Source organism: Leptonychotes weddellii, chromosome 10 (assembly GCF_054177405.1).
Source record: "Leptonychotes weddellii isolate Sample4059 chromosome 10, ASM5417740v2, whole genome shotgun sequence".
NCBI classification, from domain to species: domain Eukaryota; kingdom Metazoa; phylum Chordata; class Mammalia; order Carnivora; family Phocidae; genus Leptonychotes; species Leptonychotes weddellii.
In genome coordinates this window covers 91806386-91826029 of record NC_138378.1, presented here as the reverse complement: position 1 = coordinate 91826029, position 19644 = coordinate 91806386, and the positions used below count along the sequence as shown (strand labels likewise).

The 19644-nt window shown below is 40.4% G+C and overlaps 1 protein-coding gene across 1 annotated transcript in view; it reads left to right on the top strand.

Moving 5' to 3' along the window:
- Positions 1-19644, top strand: part of MTA3 (metastasis associated 1 family member 3) — a 147518-nt gene that overhangs the window by 112524 nt on the left and 15350 nt on the right. The window contains exons 10-14 of the mRNA XM_081797296.1: positions 5271-5345; positions 7592-7650; positions 13188-13309; positions 17239-17390; positions 18815-19037. Of these exons, the coding sequence (XP_081653422.1) occupies positions 5271-5345; positions 7592-7650; positions 13188-13309; positions 17239-17390; positions 18815-19037 (631 nt within the window). The remainder of the gene's footprint in view (positions 1-5270; positions 5346-7591; positions 7651-13187; positions 13310-17238; positions 17391-18814; positions 19038-19644) is intronic.

Sequence of the window (19644 nt, the reverse complement as noted above, 5' to 3'; positions counted from 1 at the left end):
GCTTAACCAACTGAGCCACCCAGGCGCCCTGCCGCTCTTCATTTCTTAGTGTAGATTCGAATTCCATCACCACCAGCAGGGGCTTTCTTAGGTTTCCTGCTCTGGGCCAGTTCTTTCTGATGAACACCTGTTGGAGATCCATGGCAAACATGGATGGATTGCCCTGGTGTCTAGAGCTCCCATAGATGCTAAACAGTTGCCCTAGCTCACTGTTGACCTTTAATAATTTGGTAAATTTTTGACTGTTTTCTTCTTTGTTTTAATTTGTTATCTCTCTCTCTCTTTTTCTTTTTGTTTTGTTTTGTTTTGTGCTTTTCCAAAGTAAAAATAGTTTATGAGTCTAGTCTTTACTCAGTGACTTTGGAGTTCAGTTCAGTTGATTGTCTTGTAACTTTAGCTCTGTGATGGGCTCAAGAATTGGTGTGGTTTTGTAGATTATCTGGTTTTTTTTTTTTTCTTCTCATTTTTAGGGTGGGAATGACATTCTTTTATGGATTTTATATCCTAAGGAGAAGCAGGACCTGAAATATGCAAAGGAACCTGATAAATTCAAAGTGCAGAATAGTAAAGTCTGTGTTCCTTATGCATTTAGGTCTCTTGCTATAGAAACTCCTTTCAGCAGAGGATATTTCCTAGCTGTTTTATCACTTAAGCTTCAGTTGCAGATAACAAAATTATATAAGCTATTTTAAACAGAATTGGATTTCATTTTGGATAATTACTTTTTATAGTTATAAATATTATATATTTATTATGTAATTTTGGATAATTGATAGGGTTGGAGACGTAGGCTCCAGGATGGACATCAGAACGTTCCACAGGAATGGTCCAGCAGGGGAGTTCCTACCTCTGCCCCACCCAGGAAGAGGGAAGCTGCTGGGTTAACCTCTGTTCCAAGACTAAACTACTTTAAACATGGTCTTGGGATTAGGAATCCTCTGGTGGAGCTGATAGCTCTAGAACAATTTTGTGCCTCTTAGCTCTGCTGCAGCTAAACAGATAACCTGTGCACCATTCCCTCTGTCCTGCTTAATGCACTTCTGAATGTAGGTCTTCTACATCTGTTTGGAAGAAATAAATCACAAGGGAGCCTCAGAAATACAGTATTTCCATTCTAGCCTTCCAGGATAGGAAAGTGAACTTGAAGGAAGTTGGAAAGCCATAATTGGAAACAACAGAATCCATTTGAGTGAGCTAGTTTAAGGAGAGAGAGATTGATTACAGGGTGTGTTACGGGCTAACAGAACCTCCAGGCAGGCCAGGTTCCAAGTTTACATGCTTCACAGCCAAGACTTTTGAAGCCAAGAACTAACTAACCAACCCTGCAATGGCAACATCCTAGCAGAAACTACTACATATATTGCCTCTACCACCAGTCTTGCTTGATTTCTGCTCCAACTTGATTGTGTCAATAAACGCCACACATTGGAGCGCCTGGCTGGCTCAATCAGAAGAGCGTGCAACTCCTGATCTCAGGGTCATGAGTTCGAGCCCCACGTTGGATGTGGAGATTACTTAAATAAATAAAACAAAAGAAAAATAAATGCCGTATGTCTAGGGCTATTCTTTGAACATTTCCTACCTTTGTACAAGCTAGAGTGCTTTTGATTATGGATAAGAGAAACTCAACCTCACCCAGTTTAGTATAAAGAGTAAATGTATTGGTTATATTAGTCAGGGTTCTTAGTTGCTAAGTACGAAATTCACTATATCTAATTTAATCAGAAATGAATATAGGATAGTAAGTTCTCACAGAATCTCTGGGAAGACTAGAGAACCAAGGTGGGACACTACACTTCCCGGAACAGTGGAAATACCCATGCCCTCTGCTGCTTGGCATCCGTGATGTTAAGCGTGGATGGCAGAAAGGTCAACACGGATGCCCCAGAAGAACATGATATTTCAACCATCATTCCTTTTTTTTTTTTTAAGATTTATTTATTTATTTTAAGAGAGAGAGAAAGAGAGCAGGGGGCAGGGCAGAGGGAGAGGGAGAGAATACTCAAGCAGACTCCCCACTGAGTACGGAACCCGATGCAGGGCTTGATCCCAGGACCCTGAGATCAAGAGTCGGACATTCAACTGACTGAGCCACCCAGGTGCCCCTCAACCATCAGTCTTGCCAAACAGTTCATTCTCCCTGCATGCAGCCTCATCCTTACGTTGCTCACTTCTCTATCTGGATGTCATCTTGTCAGCTTGCCTAAACGTGGCCCATATGTCTGCATCCTTGGTCCAGGGTATCTGGGGAAAATGTAGTTTAGAGCTTTTAGGAAGGTAAGCTAGAAGTGGATTGGAAGTGGGTATATAGGATCTGTCATCACCCACCTCTTTGGTAACTCAGCATCATCCTTGCCTTCCATACATGCTTCCTTTCCATATATCAACTTTTAAACAATTGTAATTATCCCTGAATCATTAGAAAATGTGGTATCTTTTCCTCAAATTTAATGTCACAGCATCCTTCTCTGGTTTATTCCTACTCTGGTTTTAGTCACAACCCTGTCTTTATTGCTTGTAACTTCTGCATTCAATTATAAAGGTAAAACTACCTGACAGACCTTATATAAAAATAGAAAGGGAATTGGGCTGCTGAAGGAAAACCATTATACCAAGCAAGGAAGGAAATATAGCTTCTTTAGTCTTCTTTTCCCTGTTTCTGAAACTCATCCTGAGGTCTTCATTGGCATTCAAAATCAAATTCCTCCACTGTTCTCCCCTTAGTCCCTTAGATGACCAATGTTCTTAACCTGGTCGGGTGACCCAAACCTTTATTCCTAAGGGTTCTGAGCCCTGGGTTAGAAGCAGTGTTCTGTGAGGACAAGTCATTCATAAGTCTGTGGTTGGTATTGCTGGTCAATGCATTATAGGCAGAAAAGGCTAGTCATATTTAGAATAATTGTCTATTCAACAAGAACAAGATGTCTGTTCATTCCAGGATGCTGAGAGTCTAATGTAACTGACATGTTACCAGGAATGGTGCCATGTTGGAAGCCCAGTGTACTCTGTTCCTTGCAGATTGGACACCTGGAGTAATCAGATCAGATTTGGTGAGAGGACATCCATGTGGTGGTACCCATGTGTAATCTCTGTCTGCTTGCCTCTGTTGTTTATGTGTCCTTTGAGCAGTCATTGTTCTGGCTAGGGAAGGAGGCTGGCTGAAAGCCCTAGAGGAGATCATCTTGTCCTCCTGATATTAATGAGAACCTCCTCTCCAGAGGGAGCCTTTGATAAGCATGGAGACACAAATATCCTCACACTTGGGCCCATCCAGAGGTATCTGTCCCACAAACCTCTTTCCTAAGCCTCATTGTTACCAACCTTCTAATCTGATTCCTTTCAAGTCCCCGATCACTGTGACAGGTAAATAACCACTCTCAGCGAATGGGTATGGATGAGTACCTCTGGCCAGCTTTCCTTCAACTCAGAGTAGAAAACCCGATGGTGCCTAATGTCCTGCGCTTCCAAAGGATCTCCCTTCTTCACTGTGCTTCAGAGCCACTCCTGCTTGGGGCTGAGATGCTGCCGCAGTAGAATTCTGGTCAGTGCCAGTATATCATGCAAAGCCATCAGCCACATTCAGATTTTTTCCTCCTCACTTGCCATGTCCTAGGGAACTCCTATGAAGCCGTGAGGGTTGAGGGAGAAATGATACTGCAACAGGAGTAGACACACTGGGATGTGTTACTTGTACTTTCAAGACGTGTACTTCTTGAGAGCGCGGTGTTCTAAGCACAGCTGAGTGGGACTTTATGGCTTAGATAAAATCTGGCTGATGATGAAGCTCAGGTTCCATAGTCACCTGGTTTCCTTTTCTCAGCCTTCCAGGTAATTGCACGCCAGGGGCTGTTTCTCAGAAGAAGACTAGTGGGGGGACGAAGAGGTCTTAGCTTGCTTGAAGCCCTGGGGGACTGTGCCCATGACTGTCCTCTGAGGTCTTCCCCTGTGAGGTCTTGCGGTGGGCTCCTTACACCATCTCTCAGGCACTTTCAACTCCGTTAGATTGCCCGTTGGGTTGTAGAAAACGGTATTTGCCTTAGCTGCAATGCAGACACCAGGGGCTGTGCGATTTGGTCCTTTAAGGAGGCCACATTTGTAACTGCTGTTGCAGTTGCCACCCCGTTAAGCTGAAAATAATGTCCTTTCTCAAAACTCCATCTGTTTTCTCTTCAGAGCAAACAGGTGAGTGAAACGTGGAAGTGATAAGAATGGTGTGGATATTGTACCCGTGGGTTTCAAGCAGACCCCTTGCTGCAGGACGGTGTGGGAAGTACTGTTGTGACTCCCCGATCCCCATGGTGCATTAGGGCAAGCTAGCTAGGAGTCGGAGAGAGCACTGAGTCACCTATCCGTAACATCTGGCACGACAGCTAAAGATTGTGACTATCACATCATTTGTTTGAAGGTTTGATCTGTTCCGATTTACATTTCGGACGACTGACAGATTTCCCTTTACAGAGGGTCTCGTTAGTAGGAGCTCATTTGGCCAGTTTTGAGTCATTACAGGAAAATAGCAAAGGTAAGCTTCCTATTTCTCAAATACAAGCCACACTCAGCTACACAGTCTCCCAGAGATTTAGGGTTTTTTTTTGTTTGTTTTTTTGTTTTTAAAGATTTTATTTATTTATTTGAGAGAGAGAGAAGGAGAGAGAGCACATGAGAGGGGGGAGGGTCAGAGGGAGAAGCAGACTCCCTGCCGAGCAGGGAGCCCCATGCGGGACTCGATCCAGGGACTCCAGGATCATGACCTGAGCCGAAGGCAGTCGCTTAACCAACTGAGCCACCCAGGCGCCCGAGATTTAGGTTTTTATTTTATTTACAAAATAGGTAAAAATAAAGCAGTTTTTATAGAGATGAGAACCTTTATGCCAGAGACCAAATGACAACCAGGTGTAGCTGCATCTTTGGAAGTGTGAAGTAACTTAGGCTAAATCTATTTAAATATCATTTCTAAAAATTGTACTTCAATCCCACCTGCAGCCCAGGAATAACTTTCCTGAATAGGTCATGAAATATTATCAGTCATAATGTTTATAATCTTTAATAAAATGGGAGGTGAGAAATGGAATGTGTTGTATTAGAGTCTCTGACTGAATATAACTTGTTTGGGGTATCCTTTGCTAAGAATTAATTTTAGTTTTCTCAAACACTTCTCCTAGAATGAATCTTCCATGTGGATATTTGCCTCATTATTTTTAAAAAGTGATTTTAAAAAGAAAGCAGTTTCTACAGTAGCTTGTTTTCCATTATCATATTAAATATTTTTTCAGCTCCCTTGGAAATCATTGACTAGCATCATTGAATATTATTACATGTGGAAAACTACTGACAGATACGTGCAGCAGGTAATTTTCTTCATATTGCAACCAATACAACTGCATTAAAGTGAGCTTTCTGTTCATATCTTAATATTTCTTAGCAATATACTTAATTTTAAATTTGCTTTATCTTTTCTGTACTATTTTAAACTATATGATTTCATGTCCTTAAGATATTAAGATTTTAGTCCTAATATTTTCTTTACTTCAGAAGTCATTATGATAAATATTTTGGAAAGACGACAGGGAAAGATACCACTAGAGAGGTATTATTTTCCTTGCAGGTGCTCGGTGCTTCATCTCTTTGTGAGTGTAGTCGAGTGGAATGACCTAAGATGTGAACAGGTTATTTTTATGGATTATTAGAAATTTAGACCAATGCCATCAACCATACAGTTTGAGATATTTTGAAAGATCTTCTGAAACCTCCTTAGATGACATTTGTGTCATATATATATCCTCTAAGTCTTTGACCTTAACTGTAGTAGTTAGTATTACTAATTCGATGTTTTGGTACTGTACATAAATTTTTCTCCAGAGATATTTCTAAAAGCAGGGAATCCTTTAATTTTGAGTCCTTCCTAAATGTTCCAGCTTGAGATAATTCTCTCACTTACTTAATTTGAGTACTATTACTTTTGGGGAAAGGTACTTCTTCCTTAGTGACTTCAGTCAATACTTGTTTTTATATTCTTCTAGTCACAGTTTAGAGCTGGTAAAGAAAGGAGCAAATATATTTAACACAGACATGAGTTTCCCTAAGTTATGTGATCATACAGTGGCAAGTGTTGGGTGCCATAAAAATAATTTTAAGGGTTACTTCTATTTTTTTTATTTTTTTTAAAGATTTATTTATTTATTTGAGAGAGAAAGTTGCAGGGGGGTTGGGCGGCAGAGGGAGAGAGAGTATCCTAAGCAGGCTCCACGCCCCGCACAGAGCCCGACTTGGGGCTCGATCTCACGACCCTGAGATCACAACGTCAGCCGAAACCAAGAGTTGGGCACTCAACCAACTGAGACACCCAGGCGCTCCAAGGATCAGTTTTAAAATGACCATAGTGAGTTGTCGAGATCATGAATAGTGAACACATACCCATGGCTTATTGAAAAGTTTCTGGTGTCAACATCATGTAGAATTCAAAAGTGCTTATTTCAAACAACATAGAAGTGAAGACCATGTACTCTGGAAACTTGTGTTTTTCAAGGCCAAAAAAGTCCCTAAAGGTGGTGGAAATGATGGCATTATGGGTGGTCGAAAAGTAGTTTTTGGATAAAATTATTTCCAAATATTTCAACTCTGTCTCTAAAAGTTTTTTTTTCTTTAAAGATTTTCTTTATTTGAGTGAGAGAGTGAGCAAGTGAGAGCAAGAGCCACATGCACGAGCAGAGGGAGAGGGAGCAGTAGGCTCCCACTGAGCAAGGAGCCCAATGTGGGACTCGATCCCAGGACCCCGGGATCATGACCCGAGCCAAACGCAGACGCTTAACCAACTGAGCCACCTAGGCACCCCTCTAAAAGTTTTAAGTTGCCCTCTTAAATGTTTTGTTTTCTCCTCATTGAGAATGTGGATGACTGCCTTATATTCTGGTTTGTCTTCTTTTCGGATATCTACCATATATTGTTTTACTTCCTTGTTTGTATTCATTTACTGTGTTGATCGTTTCTGGATATGATTAGGTAATCTTTTCCCCATTCCTTTTCCTACATTTGGCTCCTAATTGGCTCCTGAAATCTGATGTGAGTTCAGCTAGGCTTTAAAGTTTATTGCATATCTCTTAACACTTGAGGGTAAATACTTATTTAATTGTACTTAGGGGAGTTATCTCTTTCTTTCTTATGGACCTTGGAAACTCATCATTTCTGATAAAAATATTTTTTAAAGCAAAGAGTGTGTGTGTGTGTGTGTGTGTGTGTGTTCCAGAAGGGCAAAAAAGAAAGTAGAAACTAAATTTGCAAAATAAAAATGGTTATTTCTAAGTCCTGTTTATTCACTGGTGGAGCAATAGAAAATGGACTTATTCACTGCTTTCTTTTTAAAATCTAGGTCTAAAATGGTATTAATACTTGCAGTTCTGTACCTCAGAATCTAGTGAATTGTCTTACAAATGAACACAGTTTAAGAATATGTACATGAAAGAAAGGCCTTTGTTAAAAATGGCAATTTTTGAGTGATGTTTTAATATTTCATTTTCTTATGAGTTTTTTAAGACAGTGAAGTGGTAATAATTATTAGGCATTGTATGTAAAATATTTTATCTATCTTTTGAATTAGAAACGTCTAAAAGCAGCAGAAGCCGAGAGTAAACTGAAACAAGTGTATATCCCAACTTAGTAAGTAACAGAAATCTTTTAAAATATTTGTCATAGTATGAATTCTATGAAAACAAAATATGTCATTTTGGTCAGTTTCAGCCAGATTTGAATTTTGTTGTGTATCTTATTTTCTGACACTACAAAGCACGAGACTTGCTTCCATTATACCACTACAGTGATTTTTTTTTAGAAAGAAAAATGGCTGGTGGGAGAAACCCCAAGTAGACAGACAAAAGGATGAGAGGAAAAATGCCACGTGGTATCCTTTTATCAAAGCTGCAGGGAAAGCATCAGAAAACTAACCTCTGAGACTCTATTATTTGAAGCAAATGTGTTTCAGAAAGCTAGCAGCTTTTGAAACTTCTGTGTTATGGAATGGATTTGGGAGGTGTGGTGCACGTTGCCCTTTTGAGGTGGTTTATTTGGTTGCAGATTTTACATTGTTTGCTTGGCAGAATGGTTAAAGAGAGTAAGAAGAACCATACTTTGTAAACGTTGGATAAATAATGAATAGGTATCAGTTGTTTCACATGTCTGGTATTCTGTCATCATTATTTGGGGGAGCTTAGAAATTGTCATATCGAAATGAATGCCACTTTGCTTTTCATTTGCTACATTTTAAATGAATTATAATCTTTTTTGAGGCCTTTTGAGATCGTTCATTTGTTCAAGAAAACTTAGTCTATTGAGTACCGTGTGTATAGTGCTATACTAGGTTCTGTGGGGATTAACATGAAATTGCTACAAAGTTCTGTGTGCTGCTCCAGGATTTTTGTCACTCAGTACAGTTGTTTTATACCTAGGCTTTTGTTCACTGAACTTTGATACAGTATTACATTTATATATAGGAGGCCTTGTAGATAATCAATTGTGATATTTTTAAATAATTTTTTTTATCTCAAGGCAGATAACATGTAATTTACAGGATTCATAATTTTTATTCAGAGCTGTAATGTCCCTCCTTCAGTGGTTTCCAGTATTTTAGAACATTTTATATTTTATTTGAGTAATTTATAGAAGAGCAACTCCCCAAAGAAAACAGTGTAGTGATTCATAAGTCAGGTTTTTAGAAGCAAGCACAGCAGCTTTCTTGGGCATTGTAGTGCCGTCACATCCAAGGGAAAGTACATCTAACCAGTTTTCACCTAGTAACCCAGAGAATTGTTTCTGTTATGTTTTGCATTGACTTCATTGGAGTCTTGATCTAAGTCAAAGACCAGCAAACTGTAGTCTGCAGGCCAAATCTGACCTGCTGCCTATTTTTGTAAATAAAGTGTCATTGGAACACAGCCATTCTCATTCATTTATGTATTATTTATGTGTGCTTTCATGCTTCAATGGCAGCATTCAGAGGTTGTGACAGAAATTGTAATATCCACAGAGCTGAAAATATTTACGATGCCAACCTGATCTAAGTGAATGATGTAAAAGTTACATAAATCTTTTACATAAATGGAAGGTATGAAGTTACCTTGAGTTGGATAAGAATCTGAGTCCTTTGAAGAATTTCACAATTAACTCTGAAATCAAGTATTTTGAAACAAATAATAGATTAAGAATTATTTTATGCTATCATTCGTTTGAGCCCAGCAGTCTCCTATATGCAGAGCACTCTGTTCAGTACTAGAGGTAGTAAGGTTAAGAAGACAGACTACATTCTAGCGTGGGGGAGACAGATGCGAAACAGTCACCCAGTGTGACAAGTACTGTGATGGGGAAGAACAGAATAGTTTTTATGAGAATTTGTACAGAAAACCAGACTCAGTTGATGCTGTCAGGAAAGATTCCTTGTGGAAGTGAGTCTGAGTGAACTCTGGAGGAGGAAGAGGAATTAACCAGGTGATGGAGGCTTTCCAGGCCAAGGGGATCCTGAGATCGGAAGGGGCAGAACAGTAGTTAAGGAGCTGAGACAAAGGCAGTGTAGCTGGTGTCAAGAGAGCGGTGAGCTGCGGGAGGCTGGTATGGTAGGCAAGGGCCAGGAGTGTACCCATCTGATGAACAGTGGAAATGGATTTTAAACAAGGAAGTGTCATGATCAAATTGGTGCTTTAAGATCACTGTCTCTATTTTAGAAAATGGTTTGGGGAAGAGGAGTAATAGTGGATGTAAGGAGACCCAATTATGAAGTTCTTGGAGAAGAAAGGTGATGGTAGCTTGACCTGGAGTTGTGGCCCTGGAAATGGGACACCACGTGGAGGTGATTAACGTGTGTGGAGGGTAGAGGGGAGATGTCAAGCTAGAGTCCCAGATTTCTGGCCAGCACAGCTAGGTGGATTGTTGTGCCCTTCACCAAGCTAAGAAACTGGCAGAGAAGCAGGCTAGGTCATTTTGAATTTGCTCTATCCAAAAAGAGGTGTTGAGTCTGATGTCGGATGTATTGATCTTAAGTTCAGGGGAAAGTTTTGCTCTAGAGATACAAATTTGAGCTTCATCAGCATATAATATTGTGTTTGAAACCATGGATGAGCTTTCTTAGGAGGAGCAATAAGAAAAAAAGGGTCTTGGGCCAATGTTGAGGAAATCCAGGATTTATGTATCAGAAAACGTAGGATAGCAAGGTGAGTGCATTATTACAAAAGCTGAGAGAGGAGTGTGTTTCAAGGAGCGGAAGAGATTAATTAATCATGTCAGATGTTGATGAAAAATAGCCTGAGAATTTAGCAACATGGCAGTAGGTCATTCATTGGTCATCTTTAATGTTGTGGTCGAGGACTGCATGTAAGCCAAGGAACTGCAGAAAGTCAAAATGGGCAGCTCTCAACAGAAGTGGCTGGAAAGGTCAGTCGAAGGAGTTCTTCACTTTGAGGGGTAGGTTGGAAAAGAATGATAGAATTTTTTAAGTAGGAGAAATATGTTTACATGATAATGAAGACGGTCCAGGAAAGAGAATCAAATGTACAAAATTCTCGAGAAGAGGGCAGTAGGGGTAGAATCTGGAATACAGATGAGGGAGAAGAGGTTTGGGCATTAGCTAAAAGGACAGTTTCATACAATGCAGCTTTAAAAAAATTTTTTTTTTTTTTAAAGATTTATTTATTTATTTGAGAGAGCAAGAATGAGAGAGAGTACATGGGGGGGGGGTCAGAGGGAGAAGCAGGCTCCTCGCTGAGCAGGGAGCCCGATGCGGGACTCGATCCCGGGACTCCAGGATCATGACCTGAGCCGAAGGCAGTTGCTTAACCAACTGAGCCACCCAGGCGCCCCCAGCTTTAAAAATTTTTTTTGTATGTTTGTCTTAGAGTAAAAGTTTATTCAGATGGTCACATTGAAATCATTTGTCACCTGAGAATTAATCTGTAGGTACTTAGATTTGCAAAATGGATTTTAAGTGATTCACATGTCTGCATTCATTGAGTCTTTGCACACTTGTTTTCCTTTTATGATTATTATAATTATGATCAGTGGTTTATTCAGTCAAATAACATGCAAAATTCAATTGAACAACTAAGGTTGTGTTTGCTCTCTTTCTTTTTTCAGGCAGCTCACCTGTAAATTTGTATTAGCTCTTTTTCAACACATGTATTTAGCCCTGGGTAAAATGTCAGAAATTTTCATATTTTGAGGGAAGCCTTCTGAGATTCAGTCAGTCACTTGATTTAAGGGGGCCATCCTTCCTATCTATATCTAGTAGATTCTTAAAAATCAGAAATATTTATTACATACCTTTGGAAATCTTAGTCATTATAAGTCACCACTTTTTTTTTTTTTTAAGATTTTATTTATTTATTTGACAGAGACAGAGCTAGCGAGAGCAGGAACACAAGCAGAGGGAGTGGGAGAGGGAGAAGCAGGCTTCCCGCCGAGCAGGGAGCCCGATGTGGGGCTCGGTCCCAGGACCCTGGGATCATGACCCAAGCCGAAGGCAGACGCTTAACAACTGAGCCACCCAGGCGCCCTATAAGTCACCACTTTTAATCACGTACATTTTCATCTGCAAACTATAAGAAAATAAACACATTCTGTCTTGTGTAAAATGTGTTTTAAAAAATGATTTGTCGGGGCGCCTGGGTGGCTCAGTCGGTTGAGCGGCTGCCTTTGGCTCAGGTCATGATCCGGGGGTCCTGGGATCGAGCCCCACGTCCGGCTCCCTGCTCTGCGGGAAGCCTGCTTCTCCCTCTCTCTCTTCCTGCCACTCTGCCTACTTGTGCTCTCTCTCTGTCAAATAAATAAATAAAATCTTTAAAAAAAAAAAAAGATTTGTCTTCAAGATACATTGCTGGCACAGGTTAGAAGGGTAAATAATAGCCCTCTTACAAAGTGGGGACCTCACTGCACACAGAGGTTAAATGATTTCTCCTGGGGGTGGTGGTGAGGTGTCACCTAAGAGTTGCAGTAACAATGCCAGAAAGAAATCTTAATTTGCCGTCAGGCCAAGTTTACACATTAGGCTTTCACTGGTAAATGGAATTGAAGAAACAGGAAACGGCAAAGAGGAAGCTCCTGAGCCAACTCTGTGCGGAGACTCCAAGTGTCTTGATAGTTGTGAACTCTCATTACCTCAGTAGCCGTGGGGAGTTAGAGTATAGTCTGCATTCAGTCATTCAGCATTCATTGCTAACAAATGGTTGACTAGTTTATTTTGCTTGTTTTCTGTCTAGCAAATAGACGTGAAAGCTCCTCTAGAATGAAAGCTCCTTGAGGTCAGGCACTGAATAAATATATGTTTAATAAATTCTGAGTTTATTTGAGAACATGTCATGTGCACCTGTGTAGTATTCTAGGGCATGGCTTTATAAGCAGGGGAGTTAGCTTACCCCATGTGGGGAAAAGTGAGCCATGTTTGCACCAAGTAAGTACCAAGGTACTCTAGGCTACCTGTTTCTAAGGAATTACGGCCTCTGGGAAATTTGCATATAAACACTTGATAGATGTCTCCTTCTCATCCTCCTAAAAATGTTTTCTTAAAAACCTCAAAATACATTGGTTGGCTTTTCTAATGTCAAGTGCCGTGTAATCTTTCTCATAAAAATTCAGACGTCGTAGAAATCATTATCATAAACGGTTAAATCCCCTGAAATGCCAACTAGATTCTAGGGATACGCTCTGTTGACATCCACAGTGTCTTTGTTGAGCACATGGCTCTTGTGCAGTTCCCTCAGGAGCCCGCGCCCTGTCAGCAGCTCCCACACCAGCGGCAGGAATGGCGCGGTGGCTCTCCTAAACACAGCACGCCGCTTTAACTTAATTGTTTGATCCCCCCAAAGTATTTTTTATTCTCAGGAGAATTCATGGTAAGTAATAGAGCTTAGGAGCTTGTGTCTTTCAAAAAGCCACAGAGGGTGTTCTAAGGAAATTGGGTTCGGGTGGAGGAGAGCTAATAATGGCTATCTTTACTTTGTGCGTATCAGGCATAAGAGATTGGTTTTTACATACCCTTGTTTTGTACAGATGAATGGTTTGAGTTCATTTTAATCCCTTACGTTTACCAGCTTATTTCTTCTTTACCAAACATTCAGATGTTTATATGTAGTTAAGATAAAGCAACAGAGAGATAGACTTTTGCCTTGTTATACAGGTCATTTTTATCACCTCACTTTATATTTCATTGAAAGCAGCAAACCAAATCCCAACCAAATATCTCCCAGCAATGGCAAACCTGGTGCTGTGAATGGAGCCGTGGGGACCACATTCCAGCCACAGAATCCCCTTGTAGGGCGAGCCTGTGAGAGCTGTTATGGTAAGTTGTATGGTAAGGCGGCTTTCTCCTCTCCTTCGGGGCCTGGGATGCGGTGCGTGGCCCTGTGCTCCCACTGCGGGGTGGGAGGTGTTGAGCAGCCCTCTTGAGGTACCTGAGGCGCACCTCTCAAAGAGCAGGACGGTGTGAGTAGATGCCCACCCTTCCCTTCGGCCTGGACACTGAATTTTGGTCCTGGGTTTCCTCTGCTTTGCTTCTGCAGGGTTCTCTGTTGAGTATCCCACTGCAGTGTTTGCTAAGCTGCGTTCAGAGTTGTTGCTAGCTTTGTGCAAACCATGGTTCCACGGAATATACCAAATCCTATTTTGGAGTTTCTTAGTATACTTTGACAGAGGCTCCAAAAAGTTCTGTCAGGAAGACCTGTGTATGGATGAGGTGCTATTTATAATCCTCAGACCTGGTTCTGTCAGAGCGCACTGGTTTGGGAGATGCTGTTCTATGTTTGCCTTTGCTTTCAGGGCCCCGGTATATTTATCAGTATCTGTTCATGTCAAAATCCTAGCAGACATGGGCAGTATTACAGCTTATTTGACCTGGATGTTAGATTGGTTTGGTGAGATGAAGTAATTGATAGACTTTTAAAAAATATATATTTTATTTATTTATTTGAGAGAGAGAAAGCGAGCACACATGCGCACAGGGTCAGGGGGGGAACAGCAGAGGGGATGGGAGGGGGAGAATCTTTTTTTTTTTTTTTTAAGATTTTATTTATTTATTTGAGAGAGAGAGAATGAGAGACAGAGAGCACGAGAGGGAAGAGGGCAGAGGGAGAAGCAGACCTCCCGCTGAGCAGGGAGCCCGATGTGGGACTCGATCCCGGGACTCCAGGATCATGACCTGAGCCGAAGGCAGTCGCTTAACCAACTGAGCCACCCAGGCACCCGGGAGGGGGAGAATCTTAAGCAGACTCCACGCCCAGCACAGAGCCCGATGTGGGACTCGATTTCACCACCCTGTGATCATGACCTGAACCAAAATTAAGAGTCGGATATTTAACGAGCTGAGCCACCCAGGTGCCCCGATACACTTTTTAAAAAAAAATTCTTGCTATTTTATTGTCTCTCTTAGCTTTTTTCCTCCCAGTTTTTCTATTTTTTTTTAAGTAATCTCTACACCAGTGTGGGGTTCTAACTCAGACAACCCTGAGATGAAGAGTCGCATGCTCTACTGACTGAGCCAGCCAGGCGCCCCACACTTTTGGTATTTTTATACTTATTTAAAATCTCAAACAACATAATCTGTTCATGGATATCAATGACATTATAATCTATGTTTCCTTACAATCAAAGTGGCTTGGGGTGAGAGAGGGAAGGAAACTAGTATTTATTGAAAGTTTACTTGGTGCCCAGTTTTTTCTCTCATCAGCCCTTTGGAGGGATAGCTGTAGCTTACTGTCCTAAGGGCACGGAAACGAGGGGCAATGTGGCCTCTGCTCTACTTCACACCAAGCTTCAGTGTTAGAAAAGCCCTTTTTTTTTTTAATTTAATTTTTATTTTTTTTAAGTAATCTGTGTACCCATTGTGGGGTTTAAACTCAGAACCCCAAGATCAAGAGCTGCATGCTCTACCAACTGAAGCCAGGCACCCCTAGAAAAGACTTTTAAAACTAGGTAACATAGGGGCGCCTGGGTGACTCAGTCGGTTAAGCATCTGACTTGATTTCGGCTCAGGTCATGATCTCAGGGTCATGAGATCAAGCCCCATGTTGGGTGTGGAGTCAGCTTAAGACGCTCTCTTACCCTCTACCCCTCCCCCGCTCACTCTCTCTAAAAGTAAATAAGTAAAAATAAAAAACGGTCATATAATTTTCTTACCTGAAACCAAGGAAAGTATGATCCAGGCAAATTGCTGACTTCATAGAAATGGTACCTTTCTAACCATTTTTCTGCACCATGGAAGCACAAAGGGAAATATATGTACATATACATAATTGTATGTGTATTGCATCATGAGTGTCTTTGAATTGGAAACTCTTAGATATTGAAGTTTATTTGTATTTAAATGAAAATAAAAAGAATCCTACAGACAAGTGGTGGCTTAATCTGTCTTATTTTTGACTTACCCCTTTTACACTTTTAAATAATTATTCTGTCATTTTTATGTGTGCATGACATATGAGTGATTTTTATTTTATATTTATTTTAGACTCATTAAATAATATCATAAGATGTATCTCATAACATGCATGTAAGATTTATCTTTATAGAATTTGGTGTTTTCTTTTTGTCACTTTTTAAAAGATTTTCTTTATTTAAAAAAAAGATTTTATATATTTTAGAGAGAGAGCACACAGAGGGACTAGGCAGAGGGAGATGGAGAGAGAGAATCTCAAGCAGACTCCGTAGCCTGATGCAGGGCTCAGTCCCATGACCCTGAATCATGACCTGAGCCAAAATCAAGAGTCGGACACTCAACTGACTCTGCCACCCAGGCGCCCCTGTCACTTTTTAATTGCATTTGAGTTAATTATGTAAGGGGAAAGATGTTGCTTGACAAATATTAAAATGCCATGTCATGGTTAACGTGGGTAAAGATGTACATTTAAATATGAGTGAAATTTTATATTCAGAATCAAAAATAGGAGCCTAATATTTAGGATTCTTAAAATTTGTGTTTAAAAAAATCAACTTATTTGACTTATTGTTTCTAAATTATGAGGAAAGGTTTTGGGCTGCTGTTGGCAAGGAGTCCACTAGAAATAACACATGATGGGTGCACAGTATTATTCTCAATAAACTAAGACACAGTTTGATTATAATGGTCAGTATATTTTCTCTTTCTGACATTGGCTTGTGAAGTGTTAGTTGACACCTTAATGTACTGTTTGAACATTTTGACCTGACGAAGGTAACTTACAAATCAGGGGGAAGAGTATTCCAAGGCAAATGTAGAGAATTATAATTTTTATGTACCTCGTTAACTTAATGTTTCAGTGCCAGTGTTTCCTTTCTTAAACTTCAGATCCATTGTGGGAATACTTTAAATGTTATATGGCAGTAATTCAAACTGCAGAACAAATCTGGCAATGACTTGCACTGTTTAGCTAAGTGATATATCAGCCAGGTTATTAGGTCCTAAGCATTCTGTGATCTTGGCTGCATATGATCACTGGATCTAGATTTAAATAGTCTTTTTTTTTTTTTTTTTTTTAAGATTTTATTTATTTGACAGAGACACAGCGAGAGAGCAAGCACAAGCAGGGGGAGTGGGTGAGGGAGACGCAGGCTTCCCTCCGAGCAGGGAGCGCGATGCAGGGCTCGATCCCAGGACCCCGGGATCATGACCTGAGCTGAAGGCAGACGCTTAATGACTGAGCCACCCAGGCGTCCCTGGACTTAAATAGTCTTGAAAGGGATTGTGTTTTTAAAGGGAGAAATATTAAAATGATTGTTTTGTTCATTTGTTAAAATAAGGAAATGGAACAGTTATCTATTTCTGACAGATTCCTGCCTTAATCAGTGGGGCCTCTCTGAGCACCTTAAACTCTGAGGTAGTTTCTGAACCATCGATTTGGTGACCTAGACTTAGACCTTAAACGCTAATCTAACAATAATAATACCTTTCTGATAACTTATTTCCAGAAATGTACACAATAGAGGGTATTTTTAATTAACGAAACTCCCTCAGTAATAGCACAGTTTATTATATAGGATACTTCCATCTATTAGCTTCTTTTAACAGGAGCCACAAGTACTCGATATATATATAGAAATAAATGGTTTAATGAATTCTGAATCTTGAAAAATACGTACATGTATTAGACTTTTATGTTTGGTGAACTGGGGAAAGAAAAGTAACATTGTAAACTAAAGATGACTTTGGAATATTTTAAAAATATTTAACGGTATGTGTATTGATGTTACAAATTATATAGCATTCTTTGTTTTTCCATATTTTTCCTCTATCTTTAGCTACACAATCTCATCAGTGGTATTCTTGGGGCCCACCTAATATGCAGTGTAGATTGTGTGCAACCTGTTGGCTCTATTGGAAAAAATATGGAGGCCTGAAAATGCCCACCCAATCGGAGGAAGAGAAGTTATCTCCGAGCCCAACTACAGAGGTATATGAGCAATAATCTTTTATGTTGATGAATGTCATTTCAATGGCTAGATACTCCTTGGAAACAGAAGTATAGTACAGGATAACTTAAAAGCAAGCAAAACTGTTGTTGTTGTTTTTTTTAAGATTTTATTTATTTATTTGACAGAGAGAGAGACAGCAAGAGAGGGAACACAAGCAGGGGGATGGGAGAGGGAGAAGCAGGCTTCCCGCTGAGCAGGGAGCCTGATGCAGGGCTCGATCCCAGGACCCTGGGACCATGACCTGAGCCGAAGGCAGACGCTTAACGACTGAGCCACCCAGGTGCCCCGCAAAACTGTTTTTTTATAACTAAACGTAACACCATAATATTTAAGGTGGGCGTGGAGAGAGGGTAGGGACAAATCAAAGTTTTTCAGGTATTCAAAATATTGTTCTTGTGTGATTACTCAGACAAAAGAACAATGTGTGTGGGAAGTGTTAGCATAAGTAGAGAGCTTACAAATTAAATGTTTTAATTGCTCTTTGGAAAACAGTTTGCAACCTTTAAATACTGTCAAAAATATGTCTTACTACATAAAGTAATAAATACGAATTGGACATTTTTCTGCCCCTGGGCTGTCATAGAAGGGACAAAGAAGGTGGTATGGACTCAATCTTGAGGTACAACAATTGAAATACAATTTTGGTAAAATTCTCATAGATTGCAGATATAAGCACCTATGTCGACCAGAGGGAGACTTTTTAAGGCCTAACAGGATCTCAGGACTCCTTCACTATTAAAAAAAATAAAATAATTTAATTAACCCCCTTGGCAGTTTTTTACTGTTGTGAACTTGATTTTGGATTCTTAAGGTCAATGTCAATTTATTTATTTATTTATAAAAGATTTTATTTATTTATTTGACAGAGAGAGAGAGAGAGAGCACAAGCAGGGGGAGTGGCAGGCAGAGGCAGAGGGAGAAGCAGGCTCCTCACAGAGAAGGGGGAGCCCGATGTGGGACTCAATCCCAGGACTCCGGGATCATGACCTGAGCCGAAGGCAGTCGCTTAACCAACTGAGCCACCCAGCCCGAGGTCAATGTCAATTTAAAAACCAAAATAGAGGAAGGAGTGCACTTGTGATGAGTACAGGAGGATGTATGGAAATACTGAATTACTATATTGTACACCTAAAATGAATATAACATTGTGTGTTAATGAATTGGAAATAAAAGAAACGCTTAAAAAACAAAAACAGGATCACACACCCTCCCACCCCTACCCAGTTTCCTTCTATACGCCCCTGCCCTCTTCCCAAAAATGCATACTTCTAAATTTCCTCCTTTAGGGGTAGGGTATTAAGTTATAGATGCTTCAGTGAAAAACTTAAAAATTGCCTTTTCTCTGAGCCTGATGCCAATAGCATTCTATCCTTTATGTGTCTGTCGGTGTCTGATTTTGCAGGACCCCCGTGTTAGGAGTCACATGTCTCGCCAGGCCATGCAGGGGATGCCAGTCCGAAACACGGGGAGCCCAAAGTCTGCAGTGAAGACCCGCCAAGCTTTCTTCCTTCACACTACATATTTCACAAAATTTGCTCGTCAGGTCTGCAAAAATACCCTCCGGCTGCGGCAGGCAGCAAGACGGCCGTTTGTTCCTATTAATTATGCTGCCATTAGGGCAGAATGTAAGATGCTTTTAAATTCTTAACCTTATGTGTTGTGCTTCTGACCATTTTCTCTCCTTCCCTGTCTCTCTTTTTTGTTTGTTTTTTTGTTTTTGTTGGCAATAAACATAAGTTCTTGTGTACAGCCTTTTATTTGGTTTATTTTTTTAACATTGTTTTTGTCTGCTGCCATTTGTATCATGCCAACCTAAAAAGGAAACACTGGAAGTCCCTCCGCAGAGAGGATAGTGCTCAGCAGAGATTCGGTGGGAGGCACCCTTGTCCAGGGAGGTCTTGTGTTGGGATTGCCCGAGAACTCTTACGGGAAGGCACTTTTCACCTGCAAGGTCGTGCCGTGATGTAACCCCTAAGGACGGTGTCCCAGTGAGGCCCCTTAGACGAGACATGCAGCCTGCTCTTACATGGCTTCATTAGGTTCGAATAAAATTTGCCCATTTACATTAATTAGAAATTGCATGTCTTTGTAAACCTCTCATTTTCCTTTTACAGTCGTACAGTATTAATGGAAATTCACAGTGCTTCATAACAAACACTATTTTGGAAGTTATTGGAAGATGGAGCAAATTATAAATGGATTTTAGTGTCTTTGGGTGAATTTTCTGAAAAT